This window comes from Convolutriloba macropyga, chromosome 3 (assembly GCF_964194025.1).
Source record: "Convolutriloba macropyga chromosome 3, txConMacr16.3, whole genome shotgun sequence".
Taxonomy (NCBI): Eukaryota; Metazoa; Xenacoelomorpha; order Acoela; family Convolutidae; genus Convolutriloba; species Convolutriloba macropyga.
The window spans coordinates 66,555,201-66,578,286 of record NC_134470.1 but is presented as its reverse complement, the minus strand read 5'-3'; the positions used below and the strand labels follow the sequence as shown (position 1 = coordinate 66,578,286).

At 37.2% G+C, this 23,086-nt stretch overlaps 1 protein-coding gene across 1 annotated transcript; it reads right to left on the bottom strand.

Moving 5' to 3' along the window:
* Positions 1 to 5,802: 5,802 nt before the first annotated feature.
* Positions 5,803 to 22,172, bottom strand: LOC142337219 (uncharacterized). The gene is made up of 4 exons (XM_075386356.1): positions 21,822 to 22,172; positions 17,961 to 18,512; positions 9,213 to 9,491; positions 5,803 to 6,803 (listed from the first exon to the last, which is right to left on the bottom strand). The coding sequence occupies exons 1-4, from the start codon at positions 22,111 to 22,113 to the stop codon at positions 5,902 to 5,904; spliced, it is 2,025 nt and encodes a 674-aa protein (XP_075242471.1). The 5' UTR covers positions 22,114 to 22,172; the 3' UTR covers positions 5,803 to 5,901.
* Between the last annotated feature and the right edge of the window lie 914 nt (positions 22,173 to 23,086).

Here is a 23,086-nt window from a genome sequence, read left to right as displayed (position 1 = left end):
TCGCGGAATTTTGTGTGTAATTTTTCCGAATTGTTTCATGTGGTTCGGCAATTTGAACAAAATCACCTGCTTTGAAAATTGGTGTACCTTTATTGTTGTCAGGCGCCAGAGAAATCAAAAAAGGCTAGTGTTTTTTGAACGCTTTATTTGGTGATTATTTAGTAACAGGGTTTAGGCGACGGCTAAAAATATTTACAAATTTCGGGAAATCTGTATTGTATGACCAGAAACACTTTTTCCTCCAAATTCGATAAATAATGTTTTTGAGCGATCGAATATTCCTCAGCAAACGCCAACTTCGTTTCGTTTCCTGTTGTATATAAAAGAATTCCCTTTCACAAAACTTTTGGATTTCTCATTTGAATTCGGAGCCTTTGTCTGTCAATACCTTCTCTGGCTAATCCTTCTTGACGATTTTTTCGAACGCTTCAATTTCATCTTTAGCATATAAAGCTTTTATGGGTTAGATACCTAACTATCATGATAAAACTACGAAAATCTTGATAAAACTGATCGACGGTAACTAACACATATTTATTTCCGTTGTTGCGTTTGGCTAACTTGTTCATATAAGCAACGTCAACAGACCATTATTAGTTTATTCTTTGAGCTATTAGTCGAGGAAAACATTTTCTGAATTGTCGATAATTGGTGTAGAGTTCTTCGTTTGGGAGAACTTTTCAAAAATAATCCATTCTCTTTTTGAAAATTGGCGACGCTTCCATAGGACGCTTTGCTTGTGGTGTAGATTTTATTTAATTTTTCAACTTAATTCGAAAAAAACTAATCAAGTTTGACGGTGCTTCGAATTTGTCTTCCGCGTTTGCAAAGCCTTCCTCATCAACATTAGCAGTCTCTGTTTCTTCTGCTCTGAAATGAAATGCGCTGTAGCTGGTGCTATTTTTCGTTTTGGATTTCCTTGCAGGAGTGACAGTTGTTTGGCTGGATTCTGAATTTCTGGATTCTTCAAAATTTGTGAGACATGTGGCTTCACTCGTGTAAACATTTTGCACGAGATGAAAAAAATTTCTTCGGATATACTATTTCAAATATTGTAGAGAGGGTCTAGCTCTAAAGTGAATCAGAAAATGACCTTTAACTGTTTGCAAGCGCTGACTTTTCGACTCTGCGCTGAATGTTTTGTTAGACAACTGCCGTAGCTGGGTCTCAAATTTTTCCAATTTCGCCTTGTTTATAGGAACAACGCCGGCAAGCACGTTCATAACACAATCACTGAAAAACCAAATGAAAGGCAACCCGGTCCTCATAATATTTTTCTTAGTTTATGATTTTGGGTTTTCGCTTACGCAACAAAGCTTCAGCAAACACAAGCTTTTCATCGGCTATTTATGTGAGGATGACTGCTTCTTTCGAAGGAATATAAAAGATCGATGGTTCGGGACCAATACGGTTCGGTGGCAAGCGTAAACCTTGAGTAGTTTCCGGATCAAGGCCAGTAACCAAATGTCTGTACGATTCCGCTGTCGCAAATTTTTATGCCACTGTAAGCATTTGGAGACAATTCATTTGTCATCCAAGATGTTGTAGCTGTTGAATGTCACTTAGCGGTTTCAAGAAAAAAAAATCTGAGTTGTCTTTACGTCAATTGTGCGAGGCCATCTGCCCTGGTGAAACAAATTGTGTTTAACATAAATGTCACGCAGTTTTCTATGTCAGCCAGACGTTTTAACTTTCACAGCCTTTTTAGCGTTAAATATTTCCTCGAAAGAATCGTCGTATATCAAAAAACAGTTCGCTAATTTTTCTTGTTATCTCAAATCCAGAAGATTTATTGAACTCGATATGCGGAAGTTGACGTTGCACCCGTAAAACTTTTACTGAATTGTCGACATTTGTGTAGTAGTTTTCGTTTGCAAATTTAAAGTGAGCTTTTTAAAATTTTTCCTTTTGAAATCCATTCTCTTTTTGCAGATCGGCGACGCTTCCATAGGACGCTTTGATTGATGTGTAGAGTTTAATTAGTGTTTTATATCATTTGAGAAAAAAAAAATTCTCCAGTTTGACGGTGCTTTGAATTCTTTTACCGCGTTTGGAAAGCCTTCTCATCAACGCTAGCAGTCTGATTCTTCTGCTCTTTTGATAGGTGTCTGTTTCTTGTCTGTAGATCCATTTTCCTGCTTCTGTTTCTTTTGTTCTTCAGGTAGACTCAAGAATTTTATTTGAGTAAGTGGTAAAGTGTGTGGGAATGTTTAGACGATAAAGTATATGATAATAAACATCATTTAGTTTTAAAGAGGTCTGATGTAATGAGTACAGAAATTTGGATGGCAAAACTGCAGTGTCCTTGTTTGAGAAAATTAGGCTGCCTTTGTTGTTAATGGAAACTATTTGAGACTCATTAATTGATTCTAAAAATTTCTTCGCTTTTTGGAACTCTTCCTCTGGCAGAAAATCAATATCAAATAGAACCTTGCTGCTGATGTCGTTAGTCATCGATTGGTTATCTTCATCTGATTCTGGGTTTTCGCTGATGTACCTAAGCTTCAGTATACGCAAGCCTTTCATTTGCTATTGGTGTGAGGACTGATTTCTTTCAAGAAATGAAGAAGATCGATGGTTCAGGACCGATCCATTTCGATGACAATTCAATTGTTTTCCAATTATTTTATCTGCTGAAAGTCACATCGAGATTGCAAGAGAATAGTTTCAGTTGTGTTCAGGTCAATTGTGCAAGGCCATCTGCTCTGGTGAAACAAATTGTGTTTAACATAAATCTCAAGTAGTTTTCGATGTCGGCCAGATGTTTCATTGTTCTTTATTGTTAAAAATTTCCTCGAAGGAATCGTCGTACATCAAAAAACAGTTCGCTAATTTTTTTGCTATTTCAAATCAAGAAAATTTAAAGACCTCGATACGCGCAAGTTCACGTTGCACCTCCAAAAAAGTTCGTTGTATTTGCAGAGAAAGTAACACCAATCACGTTTCAGAGTGAGGTTTTTATTTATAGCAAAAAATGATCTGAGCCAGTTATTTTTCATTAGAAATTCTAAACTCCAGTATCCCTTGTAAAGATTTGTCGGGTTGCGAAGGATATGAAATTGATGGTGTTGTGACCAATTTAGTTTTCGAAGAGGGTAATAGAGCGACCACCATAGCTTTGCTGTTCTAATACTGTAGATACGTGATCAGAGGTAATTTTTGTCCAAGTTGGCATGAATGAACTTATGATGAGCCTGTGCTTTGCCATGCTCTTTTTAATATCAGAGAGCTGTAGAGAAATGTCTATTTGGACTGCATTGCTTTCAAGTCTAGTTGATTATTAGCAAAATTTTATAAAACGGGAATAGAATGTTACCCCTGGTAACATGTTGAACATGAGGTTAGTTCTTCTACATCCACTGGGTCTAATATTGACCATATAGACCCTGTGGTGCGCGAGAACAATTTTATTCGTAATTTTTGATTTGGCGGGATTTAAACAGCTAGACTGGAAAGCAGTGCAATCCATGTCGACCTTTCTTCACAACTCTGACATCAAAAAGAGCATGGCAAAGCTTAGGCTTCTCATAAGCACAAAACACACCCTTCCTTTTATGGTAATGCCTACCTTAAAACAAATAAGATATGCAAAACCACTATACGCGTATCACTTTACCAAAAAATTTTGGAAATACCCAAAATGCCAAATGCCATTGTAGGAAATGTCCCTGACATTTTTGGAACTGTCCCCAAATGTCATTGTAGATGTCCCCAAATGTTACTGTAGGAAATTTTACCAAATGTCCCCCCTACACCCTTCCTTGTATGGTATTGCCTACCTCAAAACGAGTAAGATATACAATACCACTATAAGCGTATCAATTTACCGATAAATTTTGGAAATGCCACGAAAATATCATTGTAGGGGGGATGTCCACAAATTTTACCAAATGTCCCTCTCTAAACCCTCCATATAAGGTATTGCCTATCTTTAAAAATGTAAAGTCCCCCTGTTTTATCAGTAAGAAGCGTATTTGAAGAATTTGAAGTAAATATTGAGATACTCGAAAGTGCAAACTGCGTAAAATTTTTTAGCCCTAGAAACCGATTTTTTCTCCTCCCATAACACCTAATACAATTCCCATATTTTTTTTCGTTAAAGTGAATTTTCGACAAAAAAGTCCCTCCGTAACAGTTTCTACACGCTAATGTCTACTATTTACATTTCAAAAATTATTCGGCGAAAGCTCACAAAATTTTCGGCTTCAAAACTATGTTTGAGTAAATTTAATTTTGAAATTTTGATGCGTGGCTTCTATCCGTTGTTATTCCATAGCATTTTGACTTAGTGATATGTGCAATGGGCGTCCAGGTGACCACTTTACTATGTTTTAAATGAAAGCATATGGTTGTTAATACTTATAACTTTTTTAAATGTTTTCAAAAAAGTCGTATTTCAGATTAGCAATTTTTGTCTCATTTCTGTCACCTTGTAGCGTGGCCTCATCAAGCCGAGAAGTGAAATTGACACAAAAGTGGGTTCCAATATAACATTAATTGCGGTTTTTAAGATTTTTTGATCTTTTCAAAACGTTTTAAATGAATTTCGGACACCTTCAGTTTTTTTTGTGGTTTTTTTGATGTCATGTCCGATTATCATCATGACCATTACTGAACAAATACATATCAAATTATTGGCATTCAAAGAAGGCGCTATTGATTATACTCAAAGTTTTTAGTGAAAAGATTGATTTTAAAGCATTGGACACCATTTTTTCGCAAAAACTGACTTTTCAATTTTTGAATGTATTTGTTCATTTTGTATTCAGACATTATGGATAATCAATGGTCTCTATAGTTTACTAAGGAGATATTAATGAGCTCATTTAGTGATTTCAGCTGATAGCCAAGGGTTTTCATGTCTTTGAAATTAATTGTTGGCAAAAAGTATAAATGTATTTTTTAACCTCGCCTTTTTTGTTTCGGTCTATTGTTAATTATTCTCAATAAAGGCAGGTCCTATATATTTTCTGTTGAAACGTTAGCCAAACTGTTTAATTGTGGTTTTCGGATGCTATTCTTATGTTTTAAGGACGCTATTCGGATGCCGAATTTAAGGCTAGTTGTTTTATTTGATTTTGTCTGTCTTGTCTCCTTGACAGCAGGTATCATCGGCCCTCTAATGCGTCATCATTTAATTTTTAGTGGTTTAAGTATACAGCGGTTTTCTGAATGAATACACCAATTGTTTTTGAATCCATGAGTTTTTGAAATTTTTCTTTCTCTTCCTCATTTGGTACACAATTGAATAAAAAATGTGGTTGGGCGAGGTCGGGACAATATGTGCAAACGGACATAACAGAGCCTCCAGGACATTGCGTTAGCGGAATGAGGAACGAACATTACGTTAAAAATTGAAAATTAACTACAGTATTCAGTCAAAATCAATAAGTCGGATGCCGAGTTCGACCGATTTATTTTAATAACACACAACCCACCATTCTTAATCTATTTAAAAGTAGACAATGCCGGTAGGAAATACCGATAGAAAATGCAGTTATGCACTCAATTGAAGCCTGATGAAGAGGGTAACTAGGACATTTTATGAAGAGGGCATTAGAGAAAAAAAAGACAACTTTATCCAGATTGTAAAAAATCACTGCTAAGGAGAACTACTAATTTGACCTTCAGAACGAGATCGCCACCAACTAGCATTAGTCACGGTTATGCTATTTTTCAATTTTGGTTGAATAATTATGTCAATGTTGCCTCCACTGAGACCCAAGAGTCAATGCGATTTTTTCTTAGAACTTCTGATGTACGCTTTACACAAAAGCTATCGCCACATTATCAAGACACAGGTCAAACAGAAAAATCATTTCAATTTAGAAATCTATCTGACTAATTTAAATAATGTTTTATTGGGTAATCTTTCCTGAATTGGTTAGAAAATCAACAGCATCACATTTTCAACAAAAAGCAAGATTGTTTTTCGATCAAATAACTAGAAAGCAAACTATCCAATGCCTCTTTCTGCGTTTTATGTGGCGAACTGGTCCCACAATAAACACCATCAATGGTGGATTCAGCTTTCCATGATTCGTTCTCAACATCAAAGCGAAACTGGATTGAAATGTTCTCAATTGACAGACCAGTTTTCAACTCCAGAAGAGCAATCAATAGTTTTGTATCGAATCTTTGTCCATGCGGAATCACATCTTCACAGCCACGTTTTTCAATAGCTTCCATCAAAATTTTGGCCTTTTTAACAGCATAAATTATACCTTTCTGAAGATTCTCTGAAGCGGTTTCTCGGAAAACATAAATATCATTCAAAGTGATCTCGACTTCCCTCTTTTGAGTTTCGTCATTTGTAACGTATGCTAAAGTTATCGAATTCACGAAAGGATGTTTGTTTAAATGGTTAAAAACCTCCGAAACTACCAACAAATCTTTGATCCGATTAGAAGATGTCACTGAGGAATCAAACGCAGTTTCAAAATCCATAGAGTATGGTACCACATTTTCGCTTTGTACTTTCTTCAGTTCATTCTGAAGATATGCAACTCTGCGTCGCATCAGTTTGTTCTTCATTTCTAAGTTTGGTTTTCTGCAAATATCGCGCTCTTTTTGATTATGGGCGCGCACACTGTCAGGGGTGCAAGGCTGAAGGCGTTTCGGTAAAGGGTGCAGGGAGACTGCAAGATCTTCGAGCAATCGTGGACGAAACAGAATCACTGGCGCACTTCGAAAATGACTAATTATGTAATTCCAGAGAAGTCTGCGTGGTGTTTCTGTATGTCGGTAGCAGAGTTGCAAATATTTGGCCGTAGCTGCTTCAAGTGCTAACATTTTACAGGACGCTAAAATATAAGACCAATACTAAGATTTAGAGTCCTAATCGTACTGAGATTTAGAAACAAAAACTGATACCTATTTCCGCCGCCTTTTTGCTAGTAGTTGGCTGCCACCAATTAAGTTGCTAAAATCTTTTGGTATTACAATACCACTTCAGAATTGTTTAGAGAAAAAGAAGCCCATACTGTAAATAAAAGTTGTTCGACAAAATGAGATGATGTCGCAAACGCGCTAAAAGAATCTACAACATCGATTTTAAGAGTAGGGTATTGCAGCTGCAAATAAAATTGCAAAAAAATGTGAAACTTGGCTGGCATATATAACACATAAACACACTAACGTCGCATGAAGTGCTCTCGAACGACAGGTGGGGGCAATTCAATTTAAAGCGTGCGTAGCTTCAAAATGTTTTATGGTGCAGAAAAAAACGTCACCACAGTGTTTCGAACCGTGACCTCAAGATTAGCAATCTGACATCTCAATCACTCAGCTACAATGTTTTTGCTTTTCCTTCGCTCACAATCGCTTTCGCTCACAATCGATAAACTTTTGCACTAGAGCTACTTAGATCACGCAAAAATGAAGAACTAAAGCGTGCAAACGTCGTTCAAGAATGTTCTAGAACAAAAGCGCAAAAACTGTCAAGCAAAAATTTTGCAACAAAGAAACTGCTTCAAACATCTTTCGAGAGCAATTAAACATAACCGGCTAACGTCGAGCGATTTGCTCTCAAAACGTCTGACGAAGGGTTGGCTTCGTCTGTATCTAGTTACCGTTTAGGGAGGGTGTTGCGCTATTTTTCATTATACTGTTTTTGAACTGATTATCGTACTAGAGAAGTTTTTTTCTTCCTAGAACCCCTAGTACTTCTTATTTTATCCTGAATCCAGACGACTGGTAAATTAACAAACAGTTCAATATTAAATTACTTGTTTTTAATCGAGTTTAAATTTTGATTTCATTTCATCTTGATGAAGAACATAGCCGGCAAATTGCCGGAAGAGCTGCGAAAGAATAGACTTGCGTGCCGTATTATAGAGATAGAAACAGATACAGATCTAAATTGAAAAAAAATACTCGGTCAAAAACATTCAGCAAAAAATTAAGAAAGCTTGTTAACATTCTTTCCGCAGAAACCTTTTATTAGGGTTTCTTTGACCATAAACTAATTCAAATTAAACTTATGTTTTAAAGTGCAAAAGTCATTAGTGAGGTAAGTCACGTATGATCAAAATCTTATCACGCAAATGATCCTAAAACCTTTGCTAGAGAGAATGAGAAATGAGGTCACGCGCTCAAACGTGTTAGTGAAAGAAAGAAGTCATTCAAAAAATTTGAACGAAAAAGACCGTTAGACGACGAAACAAAAGAAACCAAGAGCACCGCAATATAGCTCCGCCCAGCTTACAGCTTTGCAGCTATAAAAACAGAGTTTTCCGATATGTGTTTCTACTTCAGAGTTTTTATTAGAGATAGGAACGGTTGTAAACATTGCACAATGATCTTCTATAATTGCTTTAATGATACTATAATAATTCCCAGGAAAAAAACGAACAAGAACGTCATCCACTAAAAGAGTCCGAAAAATGAGCTTCAATTCTTAAATTTTTCACTGTCTTTATATATAAATTATGTATGCGCATGGTTTTGTGTTGGCGCACTAATGAGGGGTCTCACTGTGCTTCATGTTTTGTTTAAGTATGGTTTCGGGAAAAAACACGAAAAAGACCACTTAATTTTAGATAAGAAATAAACCCCCTCGGAAATAAACCCCACATGACTTTTAACGAGCTGCTCATGACTTTTAACAAGCGGCTCGTGGGACTTGATATGCAACTATCACAACCGAACATATCATCACGGCCAAAACTAAAATTTGAAATGGGGGTTTATTACCGTGGGTATTTATTTCCTATCTAAAATTATGTGGGATTTTTTCCGTTGAGGTTTATTTCCTAGACGCGTTTTAGTACTAACCTGACGCGATATGAGTGCAGCTACCTGGCATTATGAATTAGAGGAAAATTTAGATCACGCAAAACTCAAAACGTCAAGGATGTAATAGACATTCAAGTCAAAACGGTCTAGCCAAAAAAATTGCATAAAAGACGCACACGATTACATAATTCGAATTTCGTTCAAGAGCAATTAAATATGATATGTATGCACTAAATTGTTGAATATGAAAGATTCCACACCTACTACACCTAACGTTAACTAAGAAAAAGCAATTAGCTGGCATTGGCCAGCGCCTCATAGCCAAATACAAAAACACCTTGCGTTAAATGATAGTCGCGTACAAGCTAAGGAAAGGGATTTGGTTATATCTGAACAAAAGATTCGATCAAACTACGGATCTCGAATTTGTCAAGAAAGACAAAACATTTCTATTGAAAATAGAGAGCAACACTTACCATAGAACACAAAGGGCGGTGAAATTTTATCCACGATCAGATGAATCACTTTGGCAGGGAAAAATGAGCATCTAGGGGTGTGCTTTTTAGGGATACTTGTGGTTCGAATATTTGGACCTTTCAGTTTCATTTGCTTAACTGCCACAGACGGTATACAACTTGCAATGTCAGGAAGAATGGATGAGATATCTTGACTGCCAACAATATTGGGAATAGGTTCCATAGCTAGCAATTCTTCAGGAGTCATTGAATCCTTCAAGTAAAACTCTTTGAAACGAGCTGAAACATAAGATACTTTCTTTCAACAATTGTCTATTTGCTTTTTAAAAATGTATTTGAGTTACGCTGCATTTTTCAATTTACATTACGTGGTAAAAAGGCAAGTTGCTAATTCACGAAGGAAAATGGTTACTCTAATAGTGGAAATCAATAAACGGCGGAAAAGCAGGACCTTCGTTACTCGTATTCGCGGATAAAAGTAACCCATTTCCACTATTTTGGTATTTCAGTTAGCCTAAAACCCCATTGCTCGAATTTAATTAGTGATTAATTAAGACCAATTTAAGCGACTTAATTCTTAAAAAGAAAAAAGCAGGACATTGTTAATTACCTCTGATACACATAAGAATAAAATGCAAATGGTAAAAGAGGCAATGTAATGTTAAGAATATAACATTATGTAAAATTATCAAATCATTAAATTACTTAACTAAAAAGTTGACCTTACATAAGTAATAAATGGCCGAAAATTCGAGCATCAAATGTTCTCACAATTTTATATGTACCTCATGAAGATTAAAAATAAAAATCAAAATCTAATGCTCTCAATGTAATCCTTCATATCAGTTACTTTTGGGGGTCCTTCAAAAATTCTTTCCAAAAATATTCTTTCAGTTCTTTTTAAAGGAAGCTTTCGATGTTGTTTTCAGGCTAATATTAGAAGACAAACTATTATAAATTGGAATGGCTTGTGCAATAAAAGAATCAGTTAGAAACTTATTGTTCTTTATTATATCGAACGTTATTCTTTTGACCTGTCATGTTGTTTTACTCTCATGGTAGAGAGAGGTTCAATTTTATATGCTGGAAGATCGTCGCTGAAAAAGCGAAAAAAATATTTTGAGCAATGATATTTCAAGAGAAAAGAGACTGGTAATATTTTGTTGCGAAGTTTGAGACCTGTGGACCGATCGTATTTTCTATTAAGTTGGGGTTTTTATTCCCCAACTCAATTGTTTCCCTAAAGTTGTAAGTAATGACTTTTGCAACCCTATCAAAATTAAAGCCGATTAATGTAGATGACCTATTACTAAAGCATTAAGTGATAAGATTTTCGTTTTCTCTGGTAAACTTTTATTAAGTGCATTCAAAACTTTTTTTCCACAAGCCATTCTCTGAAGAATCTTTTTCACTTCTCCATCAAATTTTAGTTTGTTATCAATAATTACGCCAAGATACTGCACACTGTTTGATTCTGCTATTCGTTCATTGTCGACATTCAGAACAGTATTTGTTAACCTCTTCCTGGTGCTGAACACAATAAATCTTGTTTTTTGTTTGTTCACCACTATCTGGGACTTTTTCAAAAAAATCGATAAATTTTGAGATGTTAGGTTCAAGTTTCAAGATACTTTCTTTCAACAATTGTCTATTTGCTTTTTAAAAATGTATTTGAGTTACGCTGCATTTTTCAATTTACATTACGTGGTAAAAAGGCAAGTTGCTAATTCACGAAGGAAAATGGTTACTCTAATAGTGGAAATCAATAAACGGCGGAAAAGCAGGACCTTCGTTACTCGTATTCGCGGATAAAAGTAACCCATTTCCACTATTTTGGTATTTCAGTTAGCCTAAAACCCCATTGCTCGAATTTAATTAGTAATTAATTAAGACCAATTTAAGCGACTTAATTCTTAAAGAGAAAAAAGCAGGACATTGTTAATTACCTCTGATACACATAAGAATAAAATGCAAATGGTAAAAGAGGCAATGTAATGTTAAGGATATAACATTATGTAAAATTATCAAATCATTAAATTACTTAACTAAAAAGTTGACCTTACATAAGTAATAAATGGCCGAAAATTCGAGCATCAAATGTTCTCACAATTTTATATGTACCTCATGAAGATTAAAAATAAAAATCAAAATCTAATGCTCTCAATGTAATCCTTCATATCAGTTACTTTTGGGGGTCCTTCAAAAATTCTTTCCAAAAATATTCTTTCAGTTCTTTTTAAAGGAAGCTTTCGATGTTGTTTTCAGGCTAATATTAGAAGACAAACTATTATAAATTGGAATGGCTTGTGCAATAAAAGAATCAGTTAGAAACTTATTGTTCTTTATTATATCGAACGTTATTCTTTTGACCTGTCATGTTGTTTTACTCTCATGGTAGAGAGAGGTTCAATTTTATATGCTGGAAGATCGTCGCTGAAAAAGCGAAAAAAATATTTTGAGCAATGATATTTCAAGAGAAAAGAGACTGGTAATATTTTGTTGCGAAGTTTGAGACCTGTGGACCGATCGTATTTTCTATTAAGTTGGGGTTTTTATTCCCCAACTCAATTGTTTCCCTAAAGTTGTAAGTAATGACTTTTGCAACCCTATCAAAATTAAAGCCGATTAATGTAGATGACCTATTACTAAAGCATTAAGTGATAAGATTTTCGTTTTCTCTGGTAAACTTTTATTAAGTGCATTCAAAACTTTTTTTCCACAAGCCATTCTCTGAAGAATCTTTTTCACTTCTCCATCAAATTTTAGTTTGTTATCAATAATTACGCCAAGATACTGCACACTGTTTGATTCTGCTATTCGTTCATTGTCGACATTCAGAACAGTATTTGTTAACCTCTTCCTGGTGCTGAACACAATAAATCTTGTTTTTTGTTTGTTCACCACTATCTGGGACTTTTTCAAAAAAATCGATAAATTTTGAGATGTTAGGTTCAAGTTTCAAGATACTTTCTTTCAACAATTGTCTATTTGCTTTTTAAAAATGTATTTGAGTTACGCTGCATTTTTCAATTTACATTACGTGGTAAAAAGGCAAGTTGCTAATTCACGAAGGAAAACGGTTACTCTAATAGTGGAAATCAATAAACGGCGGAAAAGCAGGACCTTCGTTACTCGTATTCGCGGATAAAAGTAACTTATTTCCACTATTTTGGTATTTCAGTTAGCCTAAAACCCCATTGCTCGAATTTAATTAGTAATTAATTAAGACCAATTTAAGCGACTTAATTCTTAAAAAGAAAAAAGCAGGACATTGTTAATTACCTCTGATACACATAAGAATAAAATGCAAATGGTAAAAGAGGCAATGTAATGTTAAGAATATAACATTATGTAAAATTATCAAATCATTAAATTACTTAACTAAAAAGTTGACCTTACATAAGTAATAAATGGCCGAAAATTCGAGCATCAAATGTTCTCACAATTTTATATGTACCTCATGAAGATTAAAAATAAAAATCAAAATCTAATGCTCTCAATGTAATCCTTCATATCAGTTACTTTTGGGGGTCCTTCAAAAATTCTTTCCAAAAATATTCTTTCAGTTCTTTTTAAAGGAAGCTTTCGATGTTGTTTTCAGGCTAATATTAGAAGACAAACTATTATAAATTGGAATGGCTTGTGCAATAAAAGAATCAGTTAGAAACTTATTGTTCTTTATTATATCGAACGTTATTCTTTTGACCTGTCATGTTGTTTGACTCTCATGGTAGAGAGAGGTTCAATTTTATATGCTGGAAGATCGTCGCTGAAAAAGCGAAAAAAATATTTTGAGCAATGATATTTCAAGAGAAAAGAGACTGGTAATATTTTGTTGCGAAGTTTGAGACCTGTGGACCGATCGTATTTTCTATTAAGTTGGGGTTTTTATTCCCCAACTCAATTGTTTCCCTAAAGTTGTAAGTAATGACTTTTGCAACCCTATCAAAATTAAAGCCGATTAATGTAGATGACCTATTACTAAAGCATTAAGTGATAAGATTTTCGTTTTCTCTGGTAAACTTTTATTAAGTGCATTCAAAACTTTTTTTCCACAAGCCATTCTCTGAAGAATCTTTTTCACTTCTCCATCAAATTTTAGTTTGTTATCAATAATTACGCCAAGATACTGCACACTGTTTGATTCTGCTATTCGTTCATTGTCGACATTCAGAACAGTATTTGTTAACCTCTTCCTGGTGCTGAACACAATAAATCTTGTTTTTTGTTTGTTCACCACTATCTGGGACTTTTTCAAAAAAATCGATAAATTTTGAGATGTTAGGTTCAAGTTTTGTTTTTGACGATATTGCATCAGTGTCGGATGTAAAAAGAAAGGTGTCGTCTGCACACTGGACGACCGTGCAATCCTTTTATTCAATCTTTACTAAAGCGTTGACGTAAATGTTAAATAATAGAGGTCCTCTTTTCAAATTTATCCAATCTGATTCAATTCAATTTAGGACAACTCTGCGTTCTTTCACTTAAAAAATTCTCTATTAAATTTGTAGCATGCTTGTCAAAACCTATATTTTCAAGTCTCTGTAACAGTATTTTGTGGTTTATAGAATCAAAAGCCTTTGGAAGATCTAAAAAGGCACCTGTAACATTTTTTTCTTGTTGAGTTCTAACCTTATTTGTTGTCGATTTCAGGATAGCATCAAATTGTTGAAATTTGCTTTCTATAACCGAATTGACTAATAGACAATAATTGCTCCCTTTCTAGGAAACTCGTGATTTGTGAACTGAACGCCTTTTGAAAAATTTTCGACAAATCAGAAGTGAGAGACAAAGCTGAAGTTCTTTTTATCAGTGATATCGGTACTTCCAAACTGCTAATTTTCTCCCTAATCCACAATCACCATTGCCACGGACAATTCTGACATTAATCACCAGTTCAATTTTCTTTCATTTGGGTTCAATTGACAAGTTGTTAACTTTGGCGGTAAGAAACAGCTGACAACAGGGTGCTATGAAAATTAGCCGACAGAGCCTTTATCGGACAGGAAAGAATGAGAAGTGAGACGCAACAAGGCCCTGTCGTTACGCTAGTTGATAGGAACTGTTCCGTATAATTGCCAGCTTACGAAATACTGTTTTAAATGGGCCAATCAGGCCAATCACATGAAGACCCGAAGAAAAGATTACTCCAAAGCTACGTGCCCAGCGGGAACTGGGACATCTGGGAGAGCCGCACCAGATGACCAAGCAAAGTCGGCTAAACAACGCTTCAGTCTCCCCCAAAACCCCCTCAAACCAGCCAAAGATACCCTGCGAATCGCAACTTGGAATATTCGCACACTGCTCAAACCCGAAGCTAAGCACCTGTTGGCTGATGACATGAACACCCTGGGAATCGAAGTCGCCTGCCTGCAGGAAACAAGGATCGCAGGCGACACAACGGAAACAATCCAAGATTCCACGGGAGCACCCAGCCTCAAACTGTATGCCTCGGGTTACGACAGTCAGGGTCTGCACGGAGTCGCGATTGGCATACACCTCCGACTGGCCAATCACGTCATGGAATGGAGAGCCTGTGGAGCCAGGATCTGCTACATGAGGCTGCATGCAATACCAGTGGCAATCTCCATAATCTGTGCATATGCCCCGATTGAAGATAGCAGTGTACGAGACAAAGAGGCATTCTACTCAGAGCTGCAAAAATGCCTCAAAGACGTCCCCAAGAAGGACGTTCTAGTCGTTGGCGGCGACTTCAACGCCAAAGTTGGTTTGCCACTCGACGGCGAGAAGCAAAATATCGGACGTTTTGCAACAGGATCCCGAAACGCTAATGGCGAACTACTGGCGCACTTCGCCGTACTAAACGACCTTGTAATTTCCAACACCACATTCCAAAAGAAGAGACATTCCCTTCATACTTGGCGATCAAATGATAACAGAACAAAGAACCAGATCGACTACATGTTGATATCAAGACGATGGAGAACATCAGTAAATAATACCTTCAACACCAAGCTCTTTCTCACTGACACGGACCACAAACCTGTTATTTCGGTGATCCGATTGCGATTGAAGGCATACACAAAGAAGGCCAAGACGATCGCTTACAACCTGGGATCCCTGCGCATACCCGCGGTAGCCGACGAGTTCAAAGATACGCTACACAGTTTGTTTGACGCAGCCGAAGAAACAGGCGATGACGTGGAAGCTAAATGGTCGCAACTGAAACCCATCCTTCACCAAGCAGCTGAGAAAAGTCTCGGAAAATCTGAGCAAAAGAAGAATGCATGGATCAGCAGCGAAACTATTGAGCTTGTCAAGAAACGTGCTCGAGCCCGCAACCGATCGAAGAAAGCGGAACTGCGGAAAACCATAAAGAAGGCAGTCCGCATGGACAAGACAAAGTATTTTGACACCCTTGCCCAGGAAATGATCGACGCGGACGAAACGGGCAACCTGAGAAAGGTTTACTCTGTTGTCAAGCAGTTAGCAGGGAAGCGTTCAGCCATCAGCGAGACTCTCAAGAGTGCTGACGGCCACCCGATTAATGATGCAAAGCAGAGAATAGAAGTATGGGCCAACCACTTCGAAAAATTGCTGAACCGACCACCGCCAGCAACTGCCGACATTACAGAGAATCAATATAAACCTCTCTCCGTAGTGAGCACTGACCCGCCCTCGCTTATGGAAGTGCAAACAGCCATAAGCAAGCTCAAAAGACGCAAAGCGGGTGGGCCGGACAACATACCGCCGGAATTCTTCTTGGATGGCGGTACTGCTCTCGCACAGGAGTTGACCAAACTCCTACAATGCATTTGGGCAACAGTATCCATGCCAATGGACTGGAAGACCGCAGTAATCGTCCCCCTCTTCAAGAAAGGCGACAAAAAGAATTGCGCTAATTACAGGGGCATATCCCTTCTCAGCATTGCTTTCAAAATCCTTGAAGCAGTAATAAAGAATCGTCTCGAACCAGCGTATATAGGCCGCGCAAATCAAGCGGGTTTCAAAAAGAACAAAGGCTGCAGAGATCAAATTTTCGCTATACGTCAGATACTCGAGCAACGCGAGGAGTTCAAAAGGTTGACAAACCTAGTTTTCATAGACTTCAAAGCCGCCTTCGACAGCGTGGATCGAAAATGCATCTGGCGTATCTGTGAGAACCTTGGACTACCAGACACACTCCTCAACGTTCTACGAATGCTATACGCAGAGACCTACAGCCAAGTCCGAGTATACGGCACCCTGTCCCGCCAATTCAGTATCCTCAGCGGTGTCAGGCAAGGCTCGATCCTGGCCCCCTTCCTATTCAACCTCGCAATCGACTGGATAATGGAAGAAGCCCTCCGCAATGACAACGTAGGCGTGTCTCTGGATGACACGATAATTGCCGACCTCGATTTTGCAGACGACATCTGTTTAATGGATGATAATGGAAACGACGCCCAGAGGCTACTCGACAACGTAGCCAGAAATGCAGCGGCAGTCGGCCTCTACCTGAACGTCGGCAAAACCAAATTCTGCTCCCAGGACATCAATCAGAAATTCCACGTCTACGGCGAAGAACTGGAACGTGTTGAAGACTTCACCTATCTTGGAAGTAAAATACAGCCCGACGGCAACGTAACATCTGAAATCAAGGCCAGGATAGGCAAAGCAGCAGGTAGTTTCAAAAACCTTAAGAACATCTGGAACCAGAGAAGCATCCCTCAGCTTGTAAAAGTGAAGATTTACAAGGCATGCGTACGAAGTGTACTCTTGTATGGTTGCGAGAGCTGGCCAGCAAAAAATTCTGATATAAACAGTTTGCAATCCTTCGAAAATCGATGTCTTCGACGTATTCTCCACAAAGGACAGGACCTCCCCGCTGAAAGTATCACCACCATTGCAAAATGTGATTCCCTTGCCACGACGATCCAAACAAGACGCTTGCGATGGCTAGGGCATGTCCTCCGAATGAATCCGTCCGAAATTCCAAACGCAGCGCTCGAATTCGAAAAGGGCGATAACTGGAAGAGACCCCCAGGCGGCATACGCAAGACCTGGCGAAGAATCGTTCGTGACGAAGTAAAGAAGCATATCAAACCACCGAAAATGTCAGCGAAGAAATGGGAGACTGAATGGTTCGACCTGTGCAAGGAAACAGCCCAGAACAGAAAGCAATGGAGAGGTCTTATTCGGGACCAAAATGTGGCGGGATAAGGGCAGCACTGCCCGTGAGCCCTATCTGGATCTGGAATCAGAGCTTCAGAATTAATATAGTAGCGCATTTTCCGCAAATTGTCGGCTATATTTCTCATTTTTTGGTTTTCGGCTAAACGCCCTGCCAGCAGCCACCATTACGGCAGCCAACGGGCAATAGTAACGGCGTGCCAAGGAGTTACAAGGAGTGTGGATCTTTAAGCATGATTGTGGAAAATGGTGACAATTATGAAAGTATTATGCAAAAAATGTGCAGGCTAGTATATTCAGTACAACTTAAAAAATGCAGTACATTACGTGGCAAATTTAATCTATTTAAACTAGATTTAATTTTGCCACGTAATATACTGCATTTTTTAAGTTGCACTGAATATACTAGCCTGCATATTTTTTGCTTAATACTTTCATATTATGCAAATTAATTGGTATTTAAATATCGTTAATTTTTGTACTGCTAAACTCAACAATTTGGTCAATTCAAGTCTTCTCTGTTACCACTAATACTTGAAAAATTGGTTTCAAAATAATACCCCTCTTTTAAAATCTGAAGATCTGAAAACCTGCTATCCTTGAATTCAAGCTTACCGTCACGGCACGTGTTTGCTCTATTCAAAATCCACGCATAATCTTTCATCTGCTTATTTTTCAGCTGTTGGTTTAGTTTGATTTTGTTCCTTAGAGGTTCCAAATCAACCAAAGTGCTACATTCGTTCCCATTCGAAGACACTTTGCTGTTACATTTAACATATTGCGGTAAATTTCGAATGCACTCGTCGGCATCTAAAACGGTGATACTATTCGAGTTCTGATCTCTTTGTGTTTGGAGACCTTTATTTGTTTCCACCGTCCAATTTGCGTCAGTGGAATCATTCGCATAAATTGTCCTTTCTATGGCCAGCGACAATTGCAGACTCTTACTTTGAGAAGCCGAACTTGAGCATAGTATAGGTTGATCTGCAGGTAACCGTATGAAAGATTCTAACTCTGCCAGATCACTTGGTGAGAACAAAAGGTTGGCTCCCTTGGGTAGTGAACCTAAGAATTTGCCCAACATCGATTTCGCACTATCTGGCATTTTGGCATAAGTTGCTATCAGTTTAGCACAGCACGCATTGGCAGCAACTAGTTGCGTTGATCCTGAAAACAAAGTGTGTAAAAACATCTACACAATGTGAACAAAACTTCGTAATCCGAATACAGACTTATATCGTCCCAATGGAGATGTCAAGATTTCGAGCTAGAGCTGCCGAACAGCTCAGATCGGCAGTCAGGACCGACAACTGCTGACAGAAAAAAAATCTATAAAAGCAAAAAGCAGCACTGAATTCCGAACAGTTCTCAAAATCGAAATCCAGGCCACTCAAAACTATATTAATTTCTCTGTTCTTGACTTTTGCAACATCAGAACTTACCATTCAGTTGAACGATGGAACAGACTTTTTATTCTCTAAGAACAAGAAGACAAACAGCTGTTTGAAAACTGAAAAAATGTGTTGCTGCTACAGTAAAACTCAGATTTCCCAGATTTTATTTATAGAAGCCATGAAAGCGCATTGCTCTGCTAGCAGACTGAAAAAACTAGCAATATAAGGGACTAGTTCCTGCTTTTGATAAGCAAGCTCAGTGAACTTCTGTAGTCATCATTCGTGGATCTGCTAGGATGCGCAAGCAACTTAAAATGCAACCACTAAACGCTAGACAAAAAATGTTTGGTGTCAGATTTGAAAAAAAATCAGTCAGGGGTGACCCTGTTCAAACGAAAAATTAAAAATCTCATCGTGTGGGTTTGTTCGGCCAAAGTGAAGATCCGATTGTGTGGCTTCAAATGCAACGGTGCTCCAACCTCAATTCATGCAGCGCTTTGCGAGTTGTGCTGCTGATTTAGTTATTAATATTAACCGTAAATTTTAAAACCAATTTGACAATTTAAAATTTTTGTTAAGAAAAATATACCACGTCGAGATTCGGCAAATTATTATAAAAATCTCATATGCTAGTTTCTTATTTTGTTTTTGCAAAAGCCTTTCTTTGCAACCTCTAAAGTTTAATAATTCATAGAGCCACTTAAAACGCTCAAATAACGCAACTATGTTTTCAAACAAAGAACATAGCTGGCAGATAGCCAGAAAATAGCCACAATAGCTTCGCAGATCTGCAGTCTAAAAAAACAGGAAAAAAGACAGACCAAAAAAATTCGTCTTTTCATTGAAGGCTGATATGTTATATTTTGATTAAAAATCTGCATAAGTTTTTGCTGCCTCTATTAGCTGCTCTCTAATAACCTTCACATAGAGTGACACACACCCATTTGACTTTATCTCTTTGAATCAAAGTAAATAAAAATCAATTTCAAAGTGAGGAAGTCAATTTTGTGAGTGAGGTAAGTCAAGTGTGACCAAAAATTCAATCACGCAAATGAACAAAAAAACTCGCTCCACTAAGAGCAAAAAATGACCTCAAGCACGCTCTTCAGTTGAAATTGCATGAACGAATGAACAAAAAGCAGATTTGAAGTGGTTGTGACGTCATATGGTCGTAACAAAAATCGCGACGACGAAATAAAAAAACATAGCAGGGCAAGTCCTGACGTACAATTCAAAGAATTTTCATTCACTAAACAATAAACGACTTATAACGGACTATTATGAAACCCATTTCTGAAAAAATCAGATAAAAAAATTTTAAAAAAATCGGTGTCAAAATGCCGCATGTGAACAAAACACCACTAGCGAGAAATGAAAATTTGGTTCACACAAAAAACTAGGCCTAGAATGAGCTTTTAATGGATTGGGAAAACCATTAGGAAAAACCCGATTCAAAAAAATCGAAAAAACAGTAAAAATCAAAGTGAAATTGCCGCATGTGAACAAAAAACCACTAGCGAGAAAGCGAATTTTTGTTCAAATACCATTTTCTCACTCTATTTTAAAATTAGAGCGAAAAAATTTCACGCCGCAAAACCACTCGCTTTTTCGCTCCATTTCCTGTTTCAACGTGACCAAAATCACTACTCCAATTTGACTTCAAAAATCATGAAAATGTGTGAACAGATCTTAAAAAAAAGACAGCGCCCCAATACAATTCAAATTCTTTGAATTGTAAAAATTCTTTGAATTGTAAAAAACCAAGAGAAGGCCAATAATAGCCCCAGCTATCACTGTGCGGCTATTAAACAAAAAATTAAATACGCAAGTAGACGCTCCCAAAGTTCACTTCGTTATAGAGAGATAATCATGCCACTCAATCTCATTTGGACAGACATATCTTTGAATATTGGCCAAAAGCTGATAAAAAAGCGTCAAAATCACAATAGGAGCAAAAATCTTTAAAATCCATAACCAAACACAGCCAGCAAATTGCCTGAAAATAGCCACCATTGTTCCATATTCCCTAAGTTGGAATTGACGAAATTAGAAACAAATAACAAGACAAATAGTCAAAAAGTGTTCTAATGTGCTCAGCAGTTTCATTAAATTCCACAAATATGGTCAATTCAGCCTCAAAATAGGAGGACTGAAAGCGTACAGTGAAACTATTTAGCACTAAATTTAAAGGAACTTTGCGTTGTGAAGCACCAAATATGGTCAAAACTGCAGCCTTGTTGATAGAATAAGCTTCAAGAAGCTGCTAAAAAATTTCTACATATGAAAAAAAATAGCTCGCTAAGTGGAAACTGTTCCAGGCCTACTTTTCTCGCTCTCTATGATAAATGCATGAAAAAAACTAACTATCGCTTTTCGTTTGACTTTTTTCCACAAATTGACCAAAACACTTGTTTTCACGTGCAGCATTTATTTTAACATCATTTTCGGTAACACTTAAGAAATTTAAAAGCCAAGGTCACCATAACTCCCGGGAGTTGTAAAAAAGCAATAGAACCTACTTTTCTCAATCTCTCGAACAAAGGAAAAGGAATAAAAGAATAAATAGAATAAGCATGACAGGAATAAAAGAACCACTCTCGCTTTTTACTACACTTCAATTCGTGCGTTTCACTTCAAATACACTCCAACAAAAATACCGATCAACGACTCTGCAGTAAGACTCGAGTCGTAAGAATCAGCATCCCAATATATTCCAATTTCTTTGGATCGTAAAAACTACGATGAGATCTACAATAGATCTAAAAAGTTCTGAATTTGGTATATGAAGAAGCATCTTGATTAAAAATAATCAAAAAGATCTGGTTCGTGCACTGGAAGAGAAAAGCAAAGCCACCATAATGGAATGACTATACTTATTAATTGAGAAACGACAAATGTGCGACATTACGTAATATGGCGTCAAACCTGCAAAATACGGGCACCATACAGCTCTTTGAGTTGTAAAATTAGGTCACCGTAACTACACATCGGCCAGTAAGTTCAGATGCGTTGTTTAAAAAACAATGAGATCAATCGTAATGGTTGCCATTACACTTAATTCTGATTTATAAACGCCACTTACCGATAGCAGTAACCTTTTCAAACGCTGACATAGGTCGAGGTTCCATGACACAAAGCACAGCATCGTGGCACGATGGAACTCCTTTTATTGGTACCTTCCTACAGCTGACAGTGAATGCATACGGAGATGAAAAAAAGCCCCAAGATCTGATAAGTTCATACGGAGATCCACGATAGTCGGCTGAGGGTCGTGTTTTGTCTCTTAAAGGAGGAGGAATCTCTGTTGTGGGTAAGTCGGGATAGTTGGTGTCAAGGTAATTAACTGCAGATGTTTGTCGAACCGATACTGACATGTTCACAAAATCGACGTTTCAAAAACAATACTCATGATATCAAAAACCTGAAAACTATTATGATTTAGAGAATCATATGAGATAGATTATAAAAGGCATAGTCATTTTCTTCACCATTTAAGCTAGACTCAGTGAAGTAGAGAAGTTCTGTCAAAATCTCCTGAAAATTTATGATATTTAAACACTTATCCAAATGCTTACCTAAATTCACAAAACTATGCCCATTTTTAATTAAAAGAAACGCACAATTAAGAGAACTATACTATAGCTGAGACATAATATAATAAAGCAAGATTTAACACCTGCAGGTTCTAATATGGAAGAAGTTTTGCACGATATGAAGAAGTAAGGCAAATCGATAAATAGGGGGAAAATGAAGCAGCATTAGCAGTTTCACACAAACAGTCATAAGTGGGTAATAAAACACAAATCTATCACTTTTTGATTTTTAAAATGTTGACGGAGTAATTAAAAACCAAATGATAACAAATTACAATACAATATATAGTTATGCAATGAAACACTTTGATAACTACAACTTTGAAAGAATAAAAAACATGGCTTGATGAAGGCCGGATAGCCGTTTGATAACAGTTTAGTATATTTTGGATCGCGCAATTACATGGGCATCAAAGGTACAGTCACCCTTTAACGTAATGACCCGAATTAAACTTCAACCATATATTCAAACTCATTCAATCAGAGTAAATCCTACAAAACAATTCCAGATTTTCTAAGCAGAAAAAATACTAGAAGAAGACACAACTGATAAACATCTCACGAGATGATCTCTAACGGTGTATATTCGATTCTGTTGAAGACTGTGGGAGGGGGGTTTCGTTGTTAGCGGGAAGTTCAGTGGGGGGGGGGGGGGAGGGGATGAATTAACTTCGCGATGGAAAATAGCCCAAAAAAATCCGAGATCATTGAAAAACCTCGTCGTCTTCGTTAGCAGGGGAAGCCTGTTGTGCCA

Bases quoted from the DNA above. Each gene is read 5' to 3' on its own strand.
- LOC142337219 (XM_075386356.1), bottom strand. From the start codon at position 22,113: ATGTCAGTATCGGTTCGACAAACATCTGCAGTTAATTACCTTGACACC. The intron at 18,513-21,821 runs GTAAGTGGCGTT...CTTTGTTTTCAG, and splicing joins TGAAAAGGTTACTGCTATCG to GATCAACGCAACTAGTTGCT. The intron at 9,492-17,960 runs GTAAGCTTGAAT...CTTATGTTTCAG, and splicing joins AGCAAACACGTGCCGTGACG to CTCGTTTCAAAGAGTTTTAC.